The 17,580-nt window shown below is 43.2% G+C and overlaps 1 protein-coding gene across 1 annotated transcript in view; it reads left to right on the forward strand.

Moving 5' to 3' along the window:
* Positions 1–17,580, forward strand: part of gdap2 (ganglioside induced differentiation associated protein 2) — a 42,890-nt gene that overhangs the window by 4,846 nt on the left and 20,464 nt on the right. The window contains exons 3-5 of the mRNA XM_061792312.1: positions 7,856–7,995; positions 8,110–8,263; positions 14,530–14,618. Coding sequence (XP_061648296.1) covers positions 7,856–7,995; positions 8,110–8,263; positions 14,530–14,618 — 383 coding nt within the window. The remainder of the gene's footprint in view (positions 1–7,855; positions 7,996–8,109; positions 8,264–14,529; positions 14,619–17,580) is intronic.

The following is a 17,580-nucleotide window of genomic DNA, read 5'->3' on the forward strand; positions in this document are numbered from 1 at the left end:
AACTGGCATAGGCTCCAGCACGCCCGCGACCCTAGTGACGAGAAGCTGCTCAGAAAATGGATGGCTGAATATATTATATACCGCATTTATATATTTATTTATCAAAACAAATTTGATAAACAAGTGCATTGAACCTTTATAAGAACACTAGGGGGCTGGTCAAACGTCTTGCATCTTCAAAGCCAATGGTTAAGGGGGGGCTTCGTTTATTGCCCCTGCAAAACTAATCGATAGTACATTTTCAGTTATTCCATGAAAATGCTATGCTATGACTTATTTTTTCTCACTTTAGTTCTGAAGTGTGGCATGGTGGACGACTGGTTAGAGCGTCAGCCTCACAGTTCTGAGGTGCGGGGTTCAATCCCCGGCCCCGCCTGTGTGGAGTTTGCATGTTCTCCCCGTGCCTGCGTGGGTTTTCTCCGGGCACTCCGGTTTCCTCCCTCATCCCAAAAACATGCATGTATTGGAGACTCTAAATTGCCCGTAGGTGTGAATTTGAGTGTGAATGGTTGTTTGTTTGTATGTGCCCTGCGATTGGTTGGCAACCGGTTCAGGGTGTACCCCGCCTCCTGCCCGATGACAGCTGGGATAGGTTCCAGCACGCCCGCGACCCGAGTGAGGAGAAGCGGCTCAGAAAATAGATGGATGGATGGATAGTTCTGAAGTGACATTAAACAGACCTGTCACAAATAAGAATTTGCATCCAGTAGTGCTGCAATTAGTAATCGAGTATTCTACTGACAATTCTATCGGAATAATCGGGTATAAGGGTAAAATATATTTTTGCTTGGATGAAGAGCAATTATGAATAAACAAATTAAATTTCATTTACTAATGCAAGACCAATTGGTTTCGTCTTAGATAATCAACAGTATTTTTATTAAATTCACATTGTGCATATAACAGGAAACTGCATTTCCTTGTCTACAACTATTTCTAGTGAGGGAATTTCAAACAAATATAAAAAGGCATTTCTTGTGAGAATCAAAAACATAAGGCAATCAAAAAAAAAGAGGAACACAAGTTTGTCATCTTGTTATAAAGGCACAATTTTATCCAACTGTGGTATCTCACTTAGAACACTAGGAGGCAGTACTGTAATTTCTCATGTATAATGCGCATTTCCCCCCCAAAAAAAATTGTTAATAGTGCGCATTATACATGGGTATAGGGGCAAATGGAAAAAAAACCTTCACATTTTGTAAATGTATGCCGCCATCTAGTGGTTAGGAAAAAGCTGTACACTTTCATTCCAAAATGCCACCGCCACCTAGTGGTTATAAAGAAGGTGTAGCCTACACTTTCATTCCAATATGACAGGGGTGCGAACGTATGACTGCATATATGTACAGTTGTGCTCATAAGTTTACATACCCTGGCAGAATTTGTGAAATGTTTATTTTTTATTTTTTTTTTTAAATATGACTGAACAACAACCATCATGAATTTATTTTTGGTTATGTTTTGTTTAATGATAATGCTTTTCTGAAATGCTTGACCGTTTAATTTGAATCATATTAAAATAAAATGAAATGTGTTTCGCCTGGCCCTTCATGTTTTCTTGAAAGAATTGGTCCCATCCCACAAATTCCGCCTGGGTAATCAAACGTGAGAAAAAACGGTGTGTTTTCTAATTTACAAAATAAAAGTAGGGCTGTGAATTTCAAAATAAGAGCAAGTAAATTTAAAAAGGATGAAGTGCTCAAACCAAGTGCTTCAGAATAATCCTTTGGAAAAAAAAAAAACTGCTAATTACTCACTTACCCAGATCTAGAGATAAAATGGTATGAAAATTTCACCTAACGATTATCAGTATTCTGATGTTGCTCAAAGAAAGGTTAATATAAAAGTGACTTCATGCAAGACCAAACATTTACTTAAAACGACAACAGTGATATATTTAATTGTGGTGGGTTTCTATTCAAACTCTAATTAATGAGAGGCTTTGTAATGACTGAATCTCATTTCAATCTATCAAATACATATCTTTGACACATTATACAATGTTTTGCAAATGGGTTTTGGTCAACAACGGGACGTGAGCATCCATCCACCCGCCCACCCACCAACGATCGATTTTCTGTGCTCCTTATCCTCACGAAGGTGAAGATGGAGCCCATCCCTGCTAACTTTGGGCAAGGTATATGTGACCATAAACAACTGAATCTAAGCAAACAAATGTTATTTTCCATCAAGCTTTTACATACACAAACATTTGTGATGTTCAACATTACAATAATAGGAATATGATTTTGAAAATGCATTTCGATCTGAAAATATTCACAAAGTACATGAATTCAAGTAGACTATATTTAAGCTTTCGTCTGACTTGTCAACTCAAGCACTTTATTCAGCTACCTACTACCTATGAGAGACAAAATGAGAAGAAAGAAAATCAAATTGTCTGATTTTTGAAGAATTTATTAGCAAATTATGGTGGAAAATAAGTATTTGGTCACCCTACAAACAAGCAAGCTTTCTGGCTCTCGCAGACCTGAAAGGCTCCTCTGTCCTCCACTTGTTACCTGTATTAATGGCACCTATTTGAACTCGTTATCAGTATAAAAGACACCTGTCCACAATCTGAAACAGTCACACTCCAAACTCCACTATGGCCAAGACCAAAGAGCTGTCAAGGGACACCAGAAACAAAATTGTAGACGTCCGCCAGGGTGGGAAGACTGAATCTGCAATAGGTAAGCAGCTGGGTGTGACGAAAACAACTATGGGAGCAATTATTAGAAAACGGAAGACATACAAGACCACTGATAATCTCTCTAGATGTGGGGCTCCACGCAAGATCTCACCCCGTGGGGTCAAAATGATCACAAGAACGGTGAGCAAAAATCCAAGAACCACACAGGGGGGAACCTAGTGAATGACCTGCAGAGAGCTGCGACCAAAGTAACAAAGGTTACCATCAGTAACACACCACACTGCCAGGGGACTTAAATCCCGCTGTGCCAGACGTGTCTCCCTGATTTAGCCAGTATAGGTCCAGGCCCGTCTGAAGTTTGCTAGAGAGCATTTGAATGATCCAGAAGAGGATTGGGAGAATGTCATATGGTCCGATGAAACAAAAATACAACCTTTTGGTAAAAACTCAACTTGTCGTGTTTGGAGGAGAACGAATGCCGAGTTGCATCCAAAGAGCACCATACCTACTGTGAAGAATGTGGGTGGACACAACATGCTTTGGGGCTGTTTTTCTGCAAAGGGACCAGGACGACTGATCTGTGGAAAGGAACGAATGAATGGGGCCATGTTTCGTGAGATTTTGAGTGAAAACCTCCTTCCATCAGCAAGGGCATTGAAGATTAAACGTGGCTGGGTCTTTCAGCATGATCCCAAACACACCACCCAGGCAACGAAGGAGTGGCTTCGGAAGAAGCATTAGAAGGTCCTAGAGTGGGCTAGCTACTCTCCAGCTCTCAACCCCATAGAAAATCTTTGGATGGAGTTGAACGTCTGTGTTGCCCTGCGACAGCCCCAAAACATCACTGCTCTGGAGGAGATCTGCATGGAGGAATGGGCCAAAATACCAGCAAGTGTGTGAAAACCTTGTGAAGACATACAGAAAACGTGCCAACAAAGTATTGAGATGAACTTTTGTTATTGACCAAATACTTATTTTCCACCATAATTTGCTAATAAATTATGAAAGAAATCAGACCAATGTGATTTTCTGGATTGTTATTTTCATTTTTTCCCCCCACATTTTGTCTCTCATAGGTGAGGTATACCTATGATGACAATTACAGGCCTCTCTCATCTTTTTAACTGGGACAACTTTCTGGGACAATTGGTGGCTGACTAAATACCTTTTTTGCCCCCCCCTGTATGAAAAACCCTTTTTGAAATAAAGCTTGATTTCAGAATCAGAATCATCATCTTTATTTGCCAAGTATGTCCAAAACACACAAGGAATTTTTCTCCGGTAGTTGGAGCCGCTCTAGTACAACAGACAGTCAATTTACAGAACACTTTGGAGACATAAAGACATTGACAAAAAACAATTGTGCAAAAAGATGCAGAGTCCTCTAGCACTTAGAGCAGTTCGAATGACTAATATCGCAATAGTCCGGTGCAATGACCATTGTGCAAAGGGCGCTGAGACTTCAAGGAGTGTATGCGGTTTAATGTGACGAGTAGTGCGATAATCTGGGACAATGGTTGTGCAAATGTTACAGATACTCCTCAATCAGTGTGCAAATGGAGCAGATGCTACTCTGGCATGAGTGGCTAGTATATGCAAATAGTGCAGCATGGCGAGACAACTACAGCGAGTGCACGAGTAATACATAATTGGCCCCACAGAAATGTGACAAAGAACTCAAGTCAAAAAATTGCCAGCTTGTTGTAATGGAATTATAGGTTAGCTGTTTAAGAAGTTGATTGCAAGAGGGAAGAAGCTGTTGGAATGTCTACTAGTTCTAGTTTGCATTGATCGGTAGCGCCTACCTGAGGGAAGGAGCTGGAAGAGTTGGTGACCGGGGTGGGGAGGGTCCGAGAGGATTTTGCACGCCCTTGTCTTAGTTCTGGCAGCGTGCAAGTCCTCAAGGCTGGGTAGGGGGGTACCGACAATCCTTTCAGCAGTTTTGATTGTCCGTTGCAGTCGGAGTTTGTCCTTTTTTGTAGCAGCACCAAACCAGACTGTGATGGAAGAACACAGGACTGATTCGATGACCGCTGTGTAGAACTGTCTCAGCAGCTCCGGTGGCAGGCCGTGCTTTCTCAGAAGCCGCAGGAAGTACATCCTCTGCTGGGCCTTTTTGAGGACGGAGTTGATGTTGGTCGCCCACTTCAGGTCCTGGGAGATTGTAATTCCCAGGAACTTGAAGGTCTCGACGGTTGACACAAGGCAGCTGGACAACGTGAGGGGCAGCTGTGGCGAAGGATGCCTCCTGAATTCCACGATCATCTCTACAGTCTTGAGCGTGTTCAGCTCCAGGTTGTGTCGGCCGCACCACAGCTCCAGCTCGAGGTGTTCTAGGATGAAGTGCAGTCCCATGTTGACTGCATCATCCGCAGATCTGTTCGCTTGGTAAGCAAACTGCAGGGGGTCCAGCAGGGGACCTGTGACACTCTTGAGGTGGTCCAGCACGAGACGTTCAAAGGACTTCATGACCACAGATGTCAAAGCGACAGGCCTGTAGTCATTCAGACCCGAGATTGCAGGTTTCTTGGGGACTGGAATGATGGTGGAGCGTTTGAAACAGGATGGAACTTCGCACATTTCCAGAGGTCTGTTGAAGATCTGAGTGAAGACAGGAGCGAGCTGGTCCGCGCAGACTTTGAGGCAGGATGGGGACACGTGGTCTGGGCCTGCCGCTTTGTTCATCTTTTGTTGTTTGAAGATGCGTCTCACATCCTGTTCATGGATGGTTAACGCAGAGGTCAGAGGTGTGATGGTGGTCGCGGGTGCGGCCGGGTGGGTGTGTGGTGTGAAACTGTCCTTTTCAAATCTGCAGTAGAAGGTATTCAAGTCGTTGGCTAGTGTGCTATTGTTCTCAGCTTGGGGGGATCGTCGCTTGTAATTAGTCAGCGATTGGAATGCATGCCAGACTGATTGAGTCGTTTGCGCTGAACTGTTTTTCCAACTTTGCTGTATAGATCCTCTTTGCAATGTTAATTTCTTTGGTCAGCTGGTTTCTAGCTCGATTATACAGGGCCCTGTCCCCGCTCTAATATGCGTCCTCCTTAGCTTGGCGAAGCTGCTTAAGTTTAGCAGTGAACCACAGCTTGTTGTTGTTGAATGTGCGAAATGACTTTGTTGGGACACACACATCTTCACAGAAACTGATATAGGATGTGACTGTGTCCGTATATTCATCCAGGCTGCCAGCTGAATTTTCAAAGACACTCCAGTCTGTGCAGTCTAAACAGCTTTGAAGTTCCATCTTGGCTTCATTTGTCCACTTTTTGACTGTTTTCACTGTAGGCTTCGCACATTTAAGTTCTTGCCTGTACGTCGGTATTAAGTGAATTAAGCAGTGATCAGACGAGCCCAGGGCTGCACGAGGTATAGCACGGTATGCATTTTTTACCGTAGTGTAGCAGTGGTCTAAAGTATTATTTTCCCTGGTAGGACAGTCGATGTGCTGCTTGTATTTAGGGAGTTCGTGGTTGAGTTTAGCTTTGTTAAAGTCCCCGAGAATAATGAGGGGTGAGTCGGGGTGTTTTTTTTCAATTTCGTTGACTTGATCGGCGAGCGTTAGAAATGTGGCGTTCATGTTAGCTTGAGGCGTTAAATAGACTCCAGTCAGTATGAATGATGCGAACTCACGTGGCGAGTAGAATGGTTTACAGCTTAAGAATAGCGACTCCAAATGCGGGCTGCAGTGTGTGCTGAGCACCGTGACGTCCGTACACCATTTTTCGTTGATATAGAGGCATATCCCGCCGCCCTTTGTTTTCCCCGATGATTCCATGTCGCGGTCCGCTCGATGAATGTGGAAGCCGGGAAGCATGACGCCGCCATCGGGTACAGCGTCGCAAAGCCAGGTCTCTGTGAAGCACAAGGCCGCGGAACATCCGAAGTCTTTACTGGTCTTTAACAGAAGATGAAGCTCGTCCATTTTGTTGGGTAGGGAGCGTACATTCGCGAGGTTGATCGACGGGAACGCCAATCTGTGTCCTCTCTTGCGGAGTTTCACCTGAATGCCGGCTCGCTTCCCTCTGTGGCGCCGCTTCCGTCTCCATGCTCCGGTGAGTAACTCGGGGGGGAAAAACTGAGCGGATATTTGAAAGTTGGTGACAGAAAGTCCGGAGTAGACTCCTTGATGGTTAGCAGGTCTCCCCTTGTGTAAGTGAGTCGTGTAAGGTCTCCAAAGACGGACGAAAAACACAAAAACAAAGACAATACTAGAGAGCGCGTTACCGAGGCGACCACACTGGTAGGCGCCATCTGTGCATTGATTGATTGTGATTGATTGATTGATTGATAATAACAACTAAACATCCTACTTACGAACTCATACCAACTTACGAGCCAGTTACCTTACCCACCTATATACGCACCTGTTAACTTACTTAGTGACTAACCAACTATCTTACCTACCCACCAACCCGTGAAAAAAAAGAATAAGGATTCCCTTCACACTTTTGCGGTCATATTCAATGTAGGAAAATTGTGGTCTGTAGAGTCTTTTGTGGAAGGTCACATGATCCGTCTGCTGCTCAGCTTGGCCGCTGGCTCAATGTGAGCACCTCTTTGTGGTCACAACTCTCCTGTGTTCGCTAATAGGAATGCTCACATTCCTGATACGCTAACGTGACCACCGTGGCCCCCACCTCGTTGACTCGTGACCGCTTAAATGTGCTCGTTGAGCATCCAAGCCGTAACAGAAGCTGCCGCATTTATGTCTTTGCTTTTTATACAGAACACAGCAAAATATTGCCACTGCTATTGGTGCGTGTGGGTTCACACGGAGACAACGTTCCAGAAACTGGAAAATTAGATTTACTTCTCTCACCTTGTGTTAAAACCAATTATAGTTGTTTAGCCATTTAAATGTCACACCAGACGCTGATGTATCAAGTAGTTGTTGGACCAACAACAATTGCTTTCAACACAACAGGGTGAGATTGGCGAATGCCGGCTATTGAACTTCTCACTGCTGTCCTGGCTTTGTTGAAGTCCCACAAGCAGACTTGGCGGCGTCATGCCTCTGTTACCGCTACCGCAGAAGGCACAAATTTGCAGGGTCAAATTTTCCCCATTTCGGTGCCGTTTATAGAGGTCAGACAAAAAGCAGAAAAATTACGGCTCATGCATGCACTGTCCTGACTACGTTATAGCTCGGATTCTACCTTTGAAGCCCAAAAAAATGCGTGGCCGTCTCCTTGTCCACAGCACTGGCGACGTGGCCCTGCTGAACTGCACCGCGATCACCAACACCAGTAACGAACTGCTCAATGATAAGAACCCTGTTTCGGAGCGCATCCATCAGCTGGCAGGGCCCGAGCTGAAAGATGAGCTGCTCAAACTTAAAGGTGCCTCACAAGTTTTTATTCAAATTTTCTAAAAATGTTGGGATAATTTTATGCAGGTGATGCGTCTTTGTATGTGTGTGTGTGTACATCCTCTGTTGTGTGTTTCCTGCGCAGGATGTCGCACAGGAGAGGCGAAGCATACTAAAGGCTTCAACTTGGCAGCGAGATTCATCATCCACACAGTGGGACCAAAGTACAAAGCCAAGTACAGAACAGCAGCAGAGAGCTCGCTGTACAGCTGCTACAGGAATATCCTGCAGCTGGCCACGTGAGAGCCTTAACTTGATTTATTCAATTCATCAGAATCAGAATCATCTTTATTTGCCGACTGTGTCCAAAAAACACACAAGGAATTTGTCTCCGGTAGTTGGAGCCGCTCTAGTACGACAACAGACAGTCAATTGACAGAGAACACTTTGGAGACATAAAGACATTGACAAAAAACAGTCACTGAGCAATAAAGGGTTGCTCGTTATCTGGTAATGCCGGCACATTTGTATTTATTTATTTATTTATTAAATCCTCTAGCACTTAGAGCAGTTCGAATGACTAATATTGCAATAGTCCGGTGCAATGACCATTGTGCAAAGGGCGCCGAGACTTCAAGCGATTAGTGCGCTAATCTGGGACAATGTCGATTGTGCAAATGTTGCAGATACTCCTCAGTCAGTGTGCAAATGGTGCAGATGCTACTCTGGCATGAGTGGCCAGTATTGGTCAACAACAAATATGCAAATGGTGCAGCGTGGCGAGACTACTATAGTGAGTGCACGAGTAATGCATAAATGGCCCCACAGAAATGTGACAACAAACTCAAGACAAAAAAAAAAGTATGGCCCGCGGCCACATACAATCCGCTCCGTTCTTTAATCGGGCGCAGTGAGCATTTTCTTAAAATCGGTTAATTTAAATGGGTTCATTTTGTGTTTTAAAAAAATGAATTGATTGATTGCAATGAAATAAATAATAACAATGGGAATGAATAATTTTATTCTATAAAGAAACAATTTTACATGTTTAACATCTACATTTAAAAAAAAAATTTAAATGTGGCTCTGGTTTTTAAGTTTGCCCCCTTGCTATGTTAAAGGCACTAGTTCATGGTGAGAACATTGGCACTTATTCCATAGTTCTGGACTTAAAAATGTCTGCAGAAAAAAATCCCCCCAAAATAGACTCAGTAGTCATTTTGGGCTCATTTTGTGATGAAATATTTGATTTTAAACCAGATTTTGGCCCGCCCACATTTTGGACATGTCATCCTGTCGTGTGGACACGTGGATGGCAGAAGACTAGGACATTTCCTCATTGCACTTCTGTGTATTCTGCAGCGTAATTTTGGTCTATACTGAAAGTCTGGATGTTTTTTTTTTTTTCGACAATAATGAATAAAAATAGTGATTCTGAAACATCTAGAAAGGCTTGTTAAAGAAAAATTGACCGTTGAAATGCCTCCTTGAGGAAAGAATATAGCCACGTCATCCCACTTGAAGTAATTCAGATTCATTTCTGGATATGTCAGCTTAATTTTGTTTTGATTGGGTCACAAATGCCTCTAAGATGTTTGAAAAGTTTTCTTATTGATGACAATGGCGTTTCTGGTGGCAATGTGTGATAGAAGTGGACTTTGGCTGCAGGCTGTCATAACGTCTGATGATCCATGACACGGGTCTCCCGGCCAAAAGCGTTACGTCGCTCTTTAGGGCTCGAAAGTGTTTTCCCCTTCCTGATTTCTTTTTTCTTTTTTTCTTTTTTTATTGCATGTTTGTCACACTTAAAAGTTTCCCATCATAAAACAAATTTAAATATTAGTCAAAGACAATACAAGTAAACACAAAATGCATTTTTAAAATGTTTTTTATGATTAACTAATTTAGTGCCACGGACGTATTAATACGTTTTCATAAACCCATCCGTTTAGTGCCACGGATGCATTAATACGCTTTGCTTTTTTTTTTTTTATGTATATAATATTGTAATAGAGGGTTTGGCGCAGCTCCACAACAAGTATCTAAGGCACAGGTGTCAAACTCATTGCCCGGGGGCCAGATATGGCCCACCGCATCATTTCATGTGGCCCGCGAAAGCAAATCATAAGCGTCGACTTCACGTCTCTTGCTAAAATACCAAAACTGCAGATTGAGATATTGCAAGCATTTCTTTAATTTTTTTTTTTTTTACCAATCCCCTTCAAAATACATTGAAAAAAGTATTACTGAAAATGTATAAAACATGTTTTTACTGACTTCTGATTTCAAAACTAGTTATCCGTTAATTTGTTGTAACTATGCAATAATATTTGGGGATCATACATTTGTATGGGTTCATAGTAAGGATGTTCAATACCAATTATTTTCCGACTTTATACCAGTACAAGTATTCACTCCGAAGTACTCACCGATACCAATACGACTAGTACTTTTGATATATAAAATTTAAATTCACACAAGGACAATTGTGAACAAAGATTTTTCTTTCTGACCCAGATAATGATTCACCGATGTGTCAAAGGTCGCAGTGTAGTGCCTATTACTGCCGAGTAAGACTTCATGTCAGATTTTATTTTTTGCCTTAAGTATCTGTGGCTGGCATCGGCCCGATCCCAACACCTGGTATCGGCACTCGTCCATCCCGAGTTCAGTCATAATGGCCCTCCGAGGTAAACCATACCTACGATGTGGCCCACCACAAAAGTGAGTTTGACACCCCTGATCTAAGGGTTGGGAAGGATTTTAGGATGTTAAATCGACACGAGAGGGCAGCACTAACTTCAGTGGAAGACCATATGCCTCTGACTATATTACTATGACAATATCTGACGGTGAAGCGTTGCAGGGGTGTGGTTGAGCGAGAAAGAGAGACAAATACAGACGGTTTACTCTAAAACAGAGTTTTGCTAACGTCAAAGAGGATTATGTACCATCATCATTATTTTCCCAAAAAAGAGTGAGATGACGCTATGACAACGAACGGCATGTAACGCTGGTCGCAGCGAGCGTTCGAAGGCCCGCGGTGAGATCGCGACCACATCACGATCCACTTCCCCGAAACGTGGACTGGCATCAGACATTGCAGACTCGGATTACAATAAACCTGATCCCGGTTATCATCTGGGAGTAGCAGGGCGTCCTCCATAAGGCCGCAGAAAGTCACCGACGAGGTAAGAACCCACTAACGTCCACAGACTGAGCAATTACTCCGTTTTACCATTTTTATCATGCAACGTGCACTAAAAAGCACGACAGTTTGTCCTACCATACTACACGTTTACTAATCATCCATCCTGTAAACAAAAATGTGGAGCATTGATAGCTAGATAAATTGGATATGTTTTGTTATTGTCATTTTTTTATTTATAGACAGTCGTGCACCAAATTGTAATTTTCGGACACAATTCTTTTCTTTCCTCACCACACTGTGGCAACAGAATACATATTTTGTGGTAAATGTACATATTTCTATAAATTGCATTTGGCACAACCAGCAGCAGATGTATTCCCAAACCTGTTGGCAAGAAAGGTGGAAAAAAGTATTTTTGTCCACTTCACACTGCAGCAATAATATGTTACATTTTTATGCTAATTTTTTTTTTTTTTTTTATCATTTACCCGAGGTGCAGCAAGCAGTGGTGCGGCTGTTCATGGCTGGTCGTCGGCTGACAGGGAACCCCCAAAAGTTCCACACGGACACACACACACGCACACAGCTATACATACTTGAAAGTTCATGCATCATCAACTTGAAAATGCATGTGTTAGACTTGCAAATAAACTGTTGCTTTGCAATCCAAATAACCTTTTTTTGTGTTTTTTTGTTGTTGTTATATCGTAGGAAAACATTGTTTAGATATATGATCTATCATAAAATAAAATAAAAAATTGCATCAAAGTGACATTTCTGCTTGAAATGCATCATTTCACAAAAATCTCATTTTTCTATGTTTTTTTTTACATATATGTATGTATATATATATGTATGTGTACGTATATGTATGTATATACATACATGTATATCTTTACCACAACGGATCGATACAAAGTCCGTATCACTGCAGACGCTGCACCGATCCGCCTGTCGATCTCCCGTTCCTTTCTTCCCTCACTCGTGAACAAGACCCCAAGATACTTGAACTCCTCCACTTGGGGCAGGATCTCATCCCCGACCTGGAGAGGGCACGCCACCCTTTTCCGACTGAGGACAAATGGTCTCAGATTTGGAGGTGCTGATTCTCATCCCAGCCGCTTCACACTCGGCTGCGAACTGCTGCAGTGAGAGTTGGAGGTCACGGCTTGATAAAGCCAACAGAACCACATCGTCTGCAAAAAGCACAGATGCAATACTGAGGCCACCAAACCGGACGCCCTCTACGCCTTGGCTGCGCCTAGAAATTCTGTCCATAAAAGTTATGAACAGAATCGGTGACAAAGGGCAGCCTTGGCGGAGTCCGACTTCCTGCCGGATATGCGGACCAAACTCTTGACTCCGGTTGTACAGGGACCGAACAGCCCGTATCAGGGGGTTCGGTATCCCATACTCTCGAAGCACATCCCACAGGACACCCCAAGGGACACGGTCGAACGCCTTCTCCAAGTCCACAAAACACATGTAGACTGGTTGGGCGAACTCCCATGCACCCTCGAGGACTCTGCCGAGGGTGTCGAGCTGGTCCACTGTTCCACGGCCAGTACAAAAACTCCTGAATAGACCTTACCGAGGAGGCTGAGGAGTGTGATCCCCCTGTAATTGGAACACACCCTCCAGTCCCCCTTCTTAAAAAGGGGGACCACCACTCCAGTCTGCCAATCCAGAGGCACTGCCACCGAGAAGCTTTTTAACCACCTCGGTGACCTCAACCCCAGAGATAGGAGAGCCCGCCTCAGAGAACCCAGACTCTGCTCCCTCATGGGAAGGCGTGTCGGTGGAATTGAGGAGGTCTTAGAAGTATTCTCCCCACCGGCATCTTCCCCCACCATCGGAGCCAACTCACCACCAGGTGGTGATCAGTTGACAGCTCCGCACCTCTCTTCACCCGAGTGTCCAATAAATAAGGCGTCTGCCTCACAGTTCTGAGGACCGGGGTTCAATCCCCGGCCCCGCTTGTGTGGAGTTTGCATGTTCTCCCCGTGCCTGTGTGGGTTTTCTGCGGGCACTCCGGTTTCCTCCCACATCCCAAAAACATGCATGGTAGGTTAATGGAAGACTCTAAATTGCCCATAGGTGTGACTGTGAGTGTGAAAGGTTGTTTGTTTGTATGTGCCCTGCGATTGGCTGGCAACCAGTTCAGGGTGTACCCCGCCTCCTGCCCGCCCGATGATAGCTGGCATAGGCTCCAGCACACCCGCAACCCTAGTGAGGAGAAGCGGCTCAGAAAATGTATGTATATATGAGTCATGAGGCTATCATGGGTGACACTGCTCTCATGTGGCTGACTCCGATTACCCCCAAGGTAAATACCATTTATTTTTAGAACTCAACAAAAGTGTTCATACAGTAACCTACACTCAGCCCTATGAGATTAAGGTTCATGCGGAAATGTTGTCTGTCAGCATATCCAAGAGGATATCAAAAGGTTTTACTCCTGTTTGATTACTCAATGATTTTAATACACAGGAGAGAACACGCAGTTCGGCGGATTTTTCCACTGTCCCCGGTGTCACTGAAAAAAAGAATCCTTTTGAATGTACTTAATTTGAACATGTACATTGGTTGCACATGATTAAAATGTGTTAAAATGACAATTTACCCCTCTTCTGCGAAAAGAAATGTCATTTGAACAGATTTTAATCATATGCAACCAATGTAAATGTTGAAATTAAATTCAAAGGAGTATTTTTTTTCCAGTCCTGGCATCACTGGTATCACAGATCTGGATGATTTGTCCCCTGTTCTTTTACATTGTTGAAATCAAATGTTGTCTCTCATGAATTGTTCCTCAGTGCTAGTTGTTCGTGTCTCTGATGTGCAGATTTATTATAACAGTTTCCCAGCATCACCTCTAAGTGTCGCCAAAGCACCAACAGCTGCAGAAACGTGCGTACGCCAGCCATGAAGTTGGCGCAGGGCACCGCACATTTCCACGGTCATTTCACTCTTGATACATCTGAACTTTGACGTGGAAAAGAACGGGCGCCACGTTTTGGTGCGTACGCACCTTCTGTACAGGAGGCCCCTGGTTATTTATAATTTTACACAAAAGGACTTTAAAGACTTGATTGAGCTCAGGAAATATGAGAATCTTCTCAAATTCGCACTTTTTAGTTGATTTTGGGTGGTAAATATTTACTGGACAGGGGCAGAATATAAAAACTATTATGTACAGTAACTTATCCTGTCAGATAATTCGAACACATTTAAAAAGCAGGAAACATTTGGCCGAAATGACATACAGTACTCACCCTTTGTTTGACTGGGTTTGCCTTGTACCACGCCACTGTGCGTAGCTAGCAATAGTTAACTATTCCAATTTTTGGGCACGTACCTGTAGAAAGCTTGCGAAACCTGAGCATTGACCTGTGATTGTCTCATTAAAACAAGGGAACAGTCGATGGCATCTGTTGGCCTCAGCGTGGTGAGCACCGCCAAACGAGGATACCCACTGGAAGACGCCACACACATTGCCTTCAGTAAGAATACAAAATAACACAATTTATGTAATAATGAATGGCGATGGGGCGGCACGGTGGCCGACTGGTTAGAGCGTCTGCCTCACAGTTCTGAGGACCGGGGTTCAATCCCGGCCCCGCCTGTGTGGAGTTTGCATGTTTTCTCTGGGTACTCCGGTTTCCCCCCACATCCCAAAAACATGCATGCAGGTTAATTGAAGACTCTAAATTGCCCGTAGGTGTGAATGTGAGTGCGATTGGTTGCTTGTTTGTATGTGCCCTGCGATTGGCTGGCAACCAGTTCAGGGTGGACCCCGCCTCCTGCCCGATGATAGCTGGGATTGGCTCCAGCGCGCCCGCGACCTTTGTGAGGAGAAGCGGCTCAGAAAATGGATGGATGGATGGATGGCGATGGTTCCCCACTTTGGGAGTGCATTTGTGGAAAATACATCTGATTTTCAGCCTTTTCTTACAAGAGCTGCATGTTTTATGTATAAAAAAAGTCTACACACCCTTGTTCAAATGCTAGATTTTGTGATTAAAAAAAAAAAATAATGAGACCAAGATAAGTCCTTTCAAAGCTTTCCACCATGAATGACCAATAACCTGTACAACTCAACTGAAAAAAAAGATGAATTTTTATTTATTTTTTTCCTTTTTTTTTTAGAAAGGGCAAGTAAAAATAAACAACTCGGGTAATGCGATTGCACAAGTGTGCACCATGGTTTGAAGCGCATCATTCACATCCTGACAGATTTGATCGATGATGTCATTTATTTAATTTCACTTGTCAGCTTGCTGTCCGCGCGTGCAGCGGTTTGCCTTCAGCCTCTTCCCACCACAGACAGACAAAATATTCCCTGCTGTCCCAAGGTGCAGTCGCCCCACCACCTGAAGCTGCCCCTGACTCACTCATTCGATCACATACAGATACTTTTATTACGTCGCAGACAGCCTATATAACTCTAACTGTGATTCACGTAACACTACCTGGTACGATACTATAATTAGTGTGCACACCCTCATATGCAGAGCCGTGAAAAAGTATTGGCCCCCTTCTCAAATTCTTCGATTTTTCCATAGTTTCCCCACTTTAAGATCATCAAGCAAATGTAAATATCAAACAAACATAACCCACATGAACTTAAAATGCTGTTTTTAAATGATGATTTTTATTTATTAAGGGGGAAAAAAAAACTATTCCAAGTTACCTGGCCCTGTGTGAAAAAGTAATAGCCCCCTCAACTTAAAAACTGGTTGGGCCATTCTCAGCAGCAGCAACTGAAATCAAGCGTTTTCTATAACTGGCAATGAGTCTTTCACATCTCTGTGGAGATATTTTGGTCCACATTTCCTTGCAGAGTTGTTTGAATGCAGCAAAAATTGAGGTTTTTTGGTTGTTTGTTTGAGCAAGAACAAGCTTTTTAAGGTAACGCCACTGCATTTCACTCGGCCACTCTACAACCTTCATTTGTTTTTTTTTTTGTTTTTTTTATAAAGCCATTCAGAAGCTGACTTGTTGGTGTGTTTTGGAACATTATCCTGCTGCACAACCCAAGTGCCCTTCAGCTCGAGGTCACAAACTGAAGCCTGAACAATTCTCCTTCAGGATGTTCTGTTCAAGCGCAGAATTCTCCGTTCCACCAATCACAGCAAGTTGTCCAGGTCCTGAAGGAGAGTAGCAGCCCAAGACCATCACAATACCACCACTGTGATGAACTGTTGGTATGATGTTCTTTTACTGAAATGCTGTGCTACTGTTACGCCAGATGTAACGAGACACACACCTTCCAAAAAGCTCAACTTTCATCTCGTCAGTACATAGAATATTCTCCCAAAAGTCTCGAGACTCATTCAGATGTTGAAGCGTTTGTCCTTTTTGGTCAGCAGTGGTTTTCGCCTTGGAACTCTGCCATGGATGCCATTTTTGCCCAGTCTCTTATTGTTGTGTCATGAACACTGACCTGAACTGCAGCAAGGGAGGCCTGCAGTTCTTTAGAAGTTGTCCTGAGTTTCTTTGTGGCCTCCAGGTTGAGACATTGCTGTTCTCTTGGGGTAATCTTTGTAGGCCGGCCACTCCTGGGAAAGTTCACCACTGTTCCATGTTTACTCCCTATGGTTTGCTATAATCCTAAAGCTTTACAAATGGCTTTTGTAACCCTTTCCAGGCTGATAGATGTCAATTACTTTATTTATGGACTGTTCTGGCATTTGTTTGGCTCGTGTCATTTTGTTGCAACTTCTTTAGCTCTTTTGTCTGACATGATTTTGTCAGGACAGATTCTGTTGAAGTGATATTTTGATTGAACAGGTCTGGGGGTAATCGGGCTTGGGTGTGATCAGTGAAAATGAACCAACAATTGTGATTAATCACTATTAATTAATGGTTTAACAAGGAGGGTAATTACTTTTTCACACAGGTCCAGGTAATGAATGAATGAATTTTATAGTTTTTTTCCTTAATGAATGAAATCACCATATAAAAACAGCATTTTAATTTCACTTGGGTTATATTTTTCTGATATTTACATTTGTCTGATGATCTTAAACATTAAAGTGGGAAAACTACGCAAAATCTAAGAATTTGAGAAGGGGGCCAATAATGTGCTCATACTGATTGGCATCTGGAACAATTCATAATGTCCTTCACCTTGGCGAAGGTCGCAGTTCCAGCTGAAGAAGAACTACCCTAAAGCATGATGATCCCTCCACCATGCTTTACTCTGTTCTTTTGGTGGTGATCAGTGTTGTATTGACTCCCAAAATACCTTTTGGAGTTTCATCCGCCCATAACACGTTTTCCCACTTGTTTGTTTACATTTTTTTTCTTTGCAAGGCTTGCCACCCTGCACTGTGAGATATGGCTACAAAATGTCAGAAAAATTAATTTGGGGTTAATCAGAGACACTTTAAATGGTGGCAGTTCTGCGGTGACTCCCATTAAACATGCGTTTGAATGTGATTGCTTAATTCTGAACAGTGC

This window comes from Phyllopteryx taeniolatus, chromosome 12 (genome assembly GCF_024500385.1).
Source record: "Phyllopteryx taeniolatus isolate TA_2022b chromosome 12, UOR_Ptae_1.2, whole genome shotgun sequence".
Classification (NCBI taxonomy): domain Eukaryota; kingdom Metazoa; phylum Chordata; class Actinopteri; order Syngnathiformes; family Syngnathidae; genus Phyllopteryx; species Phyllopteryx taeniolatus.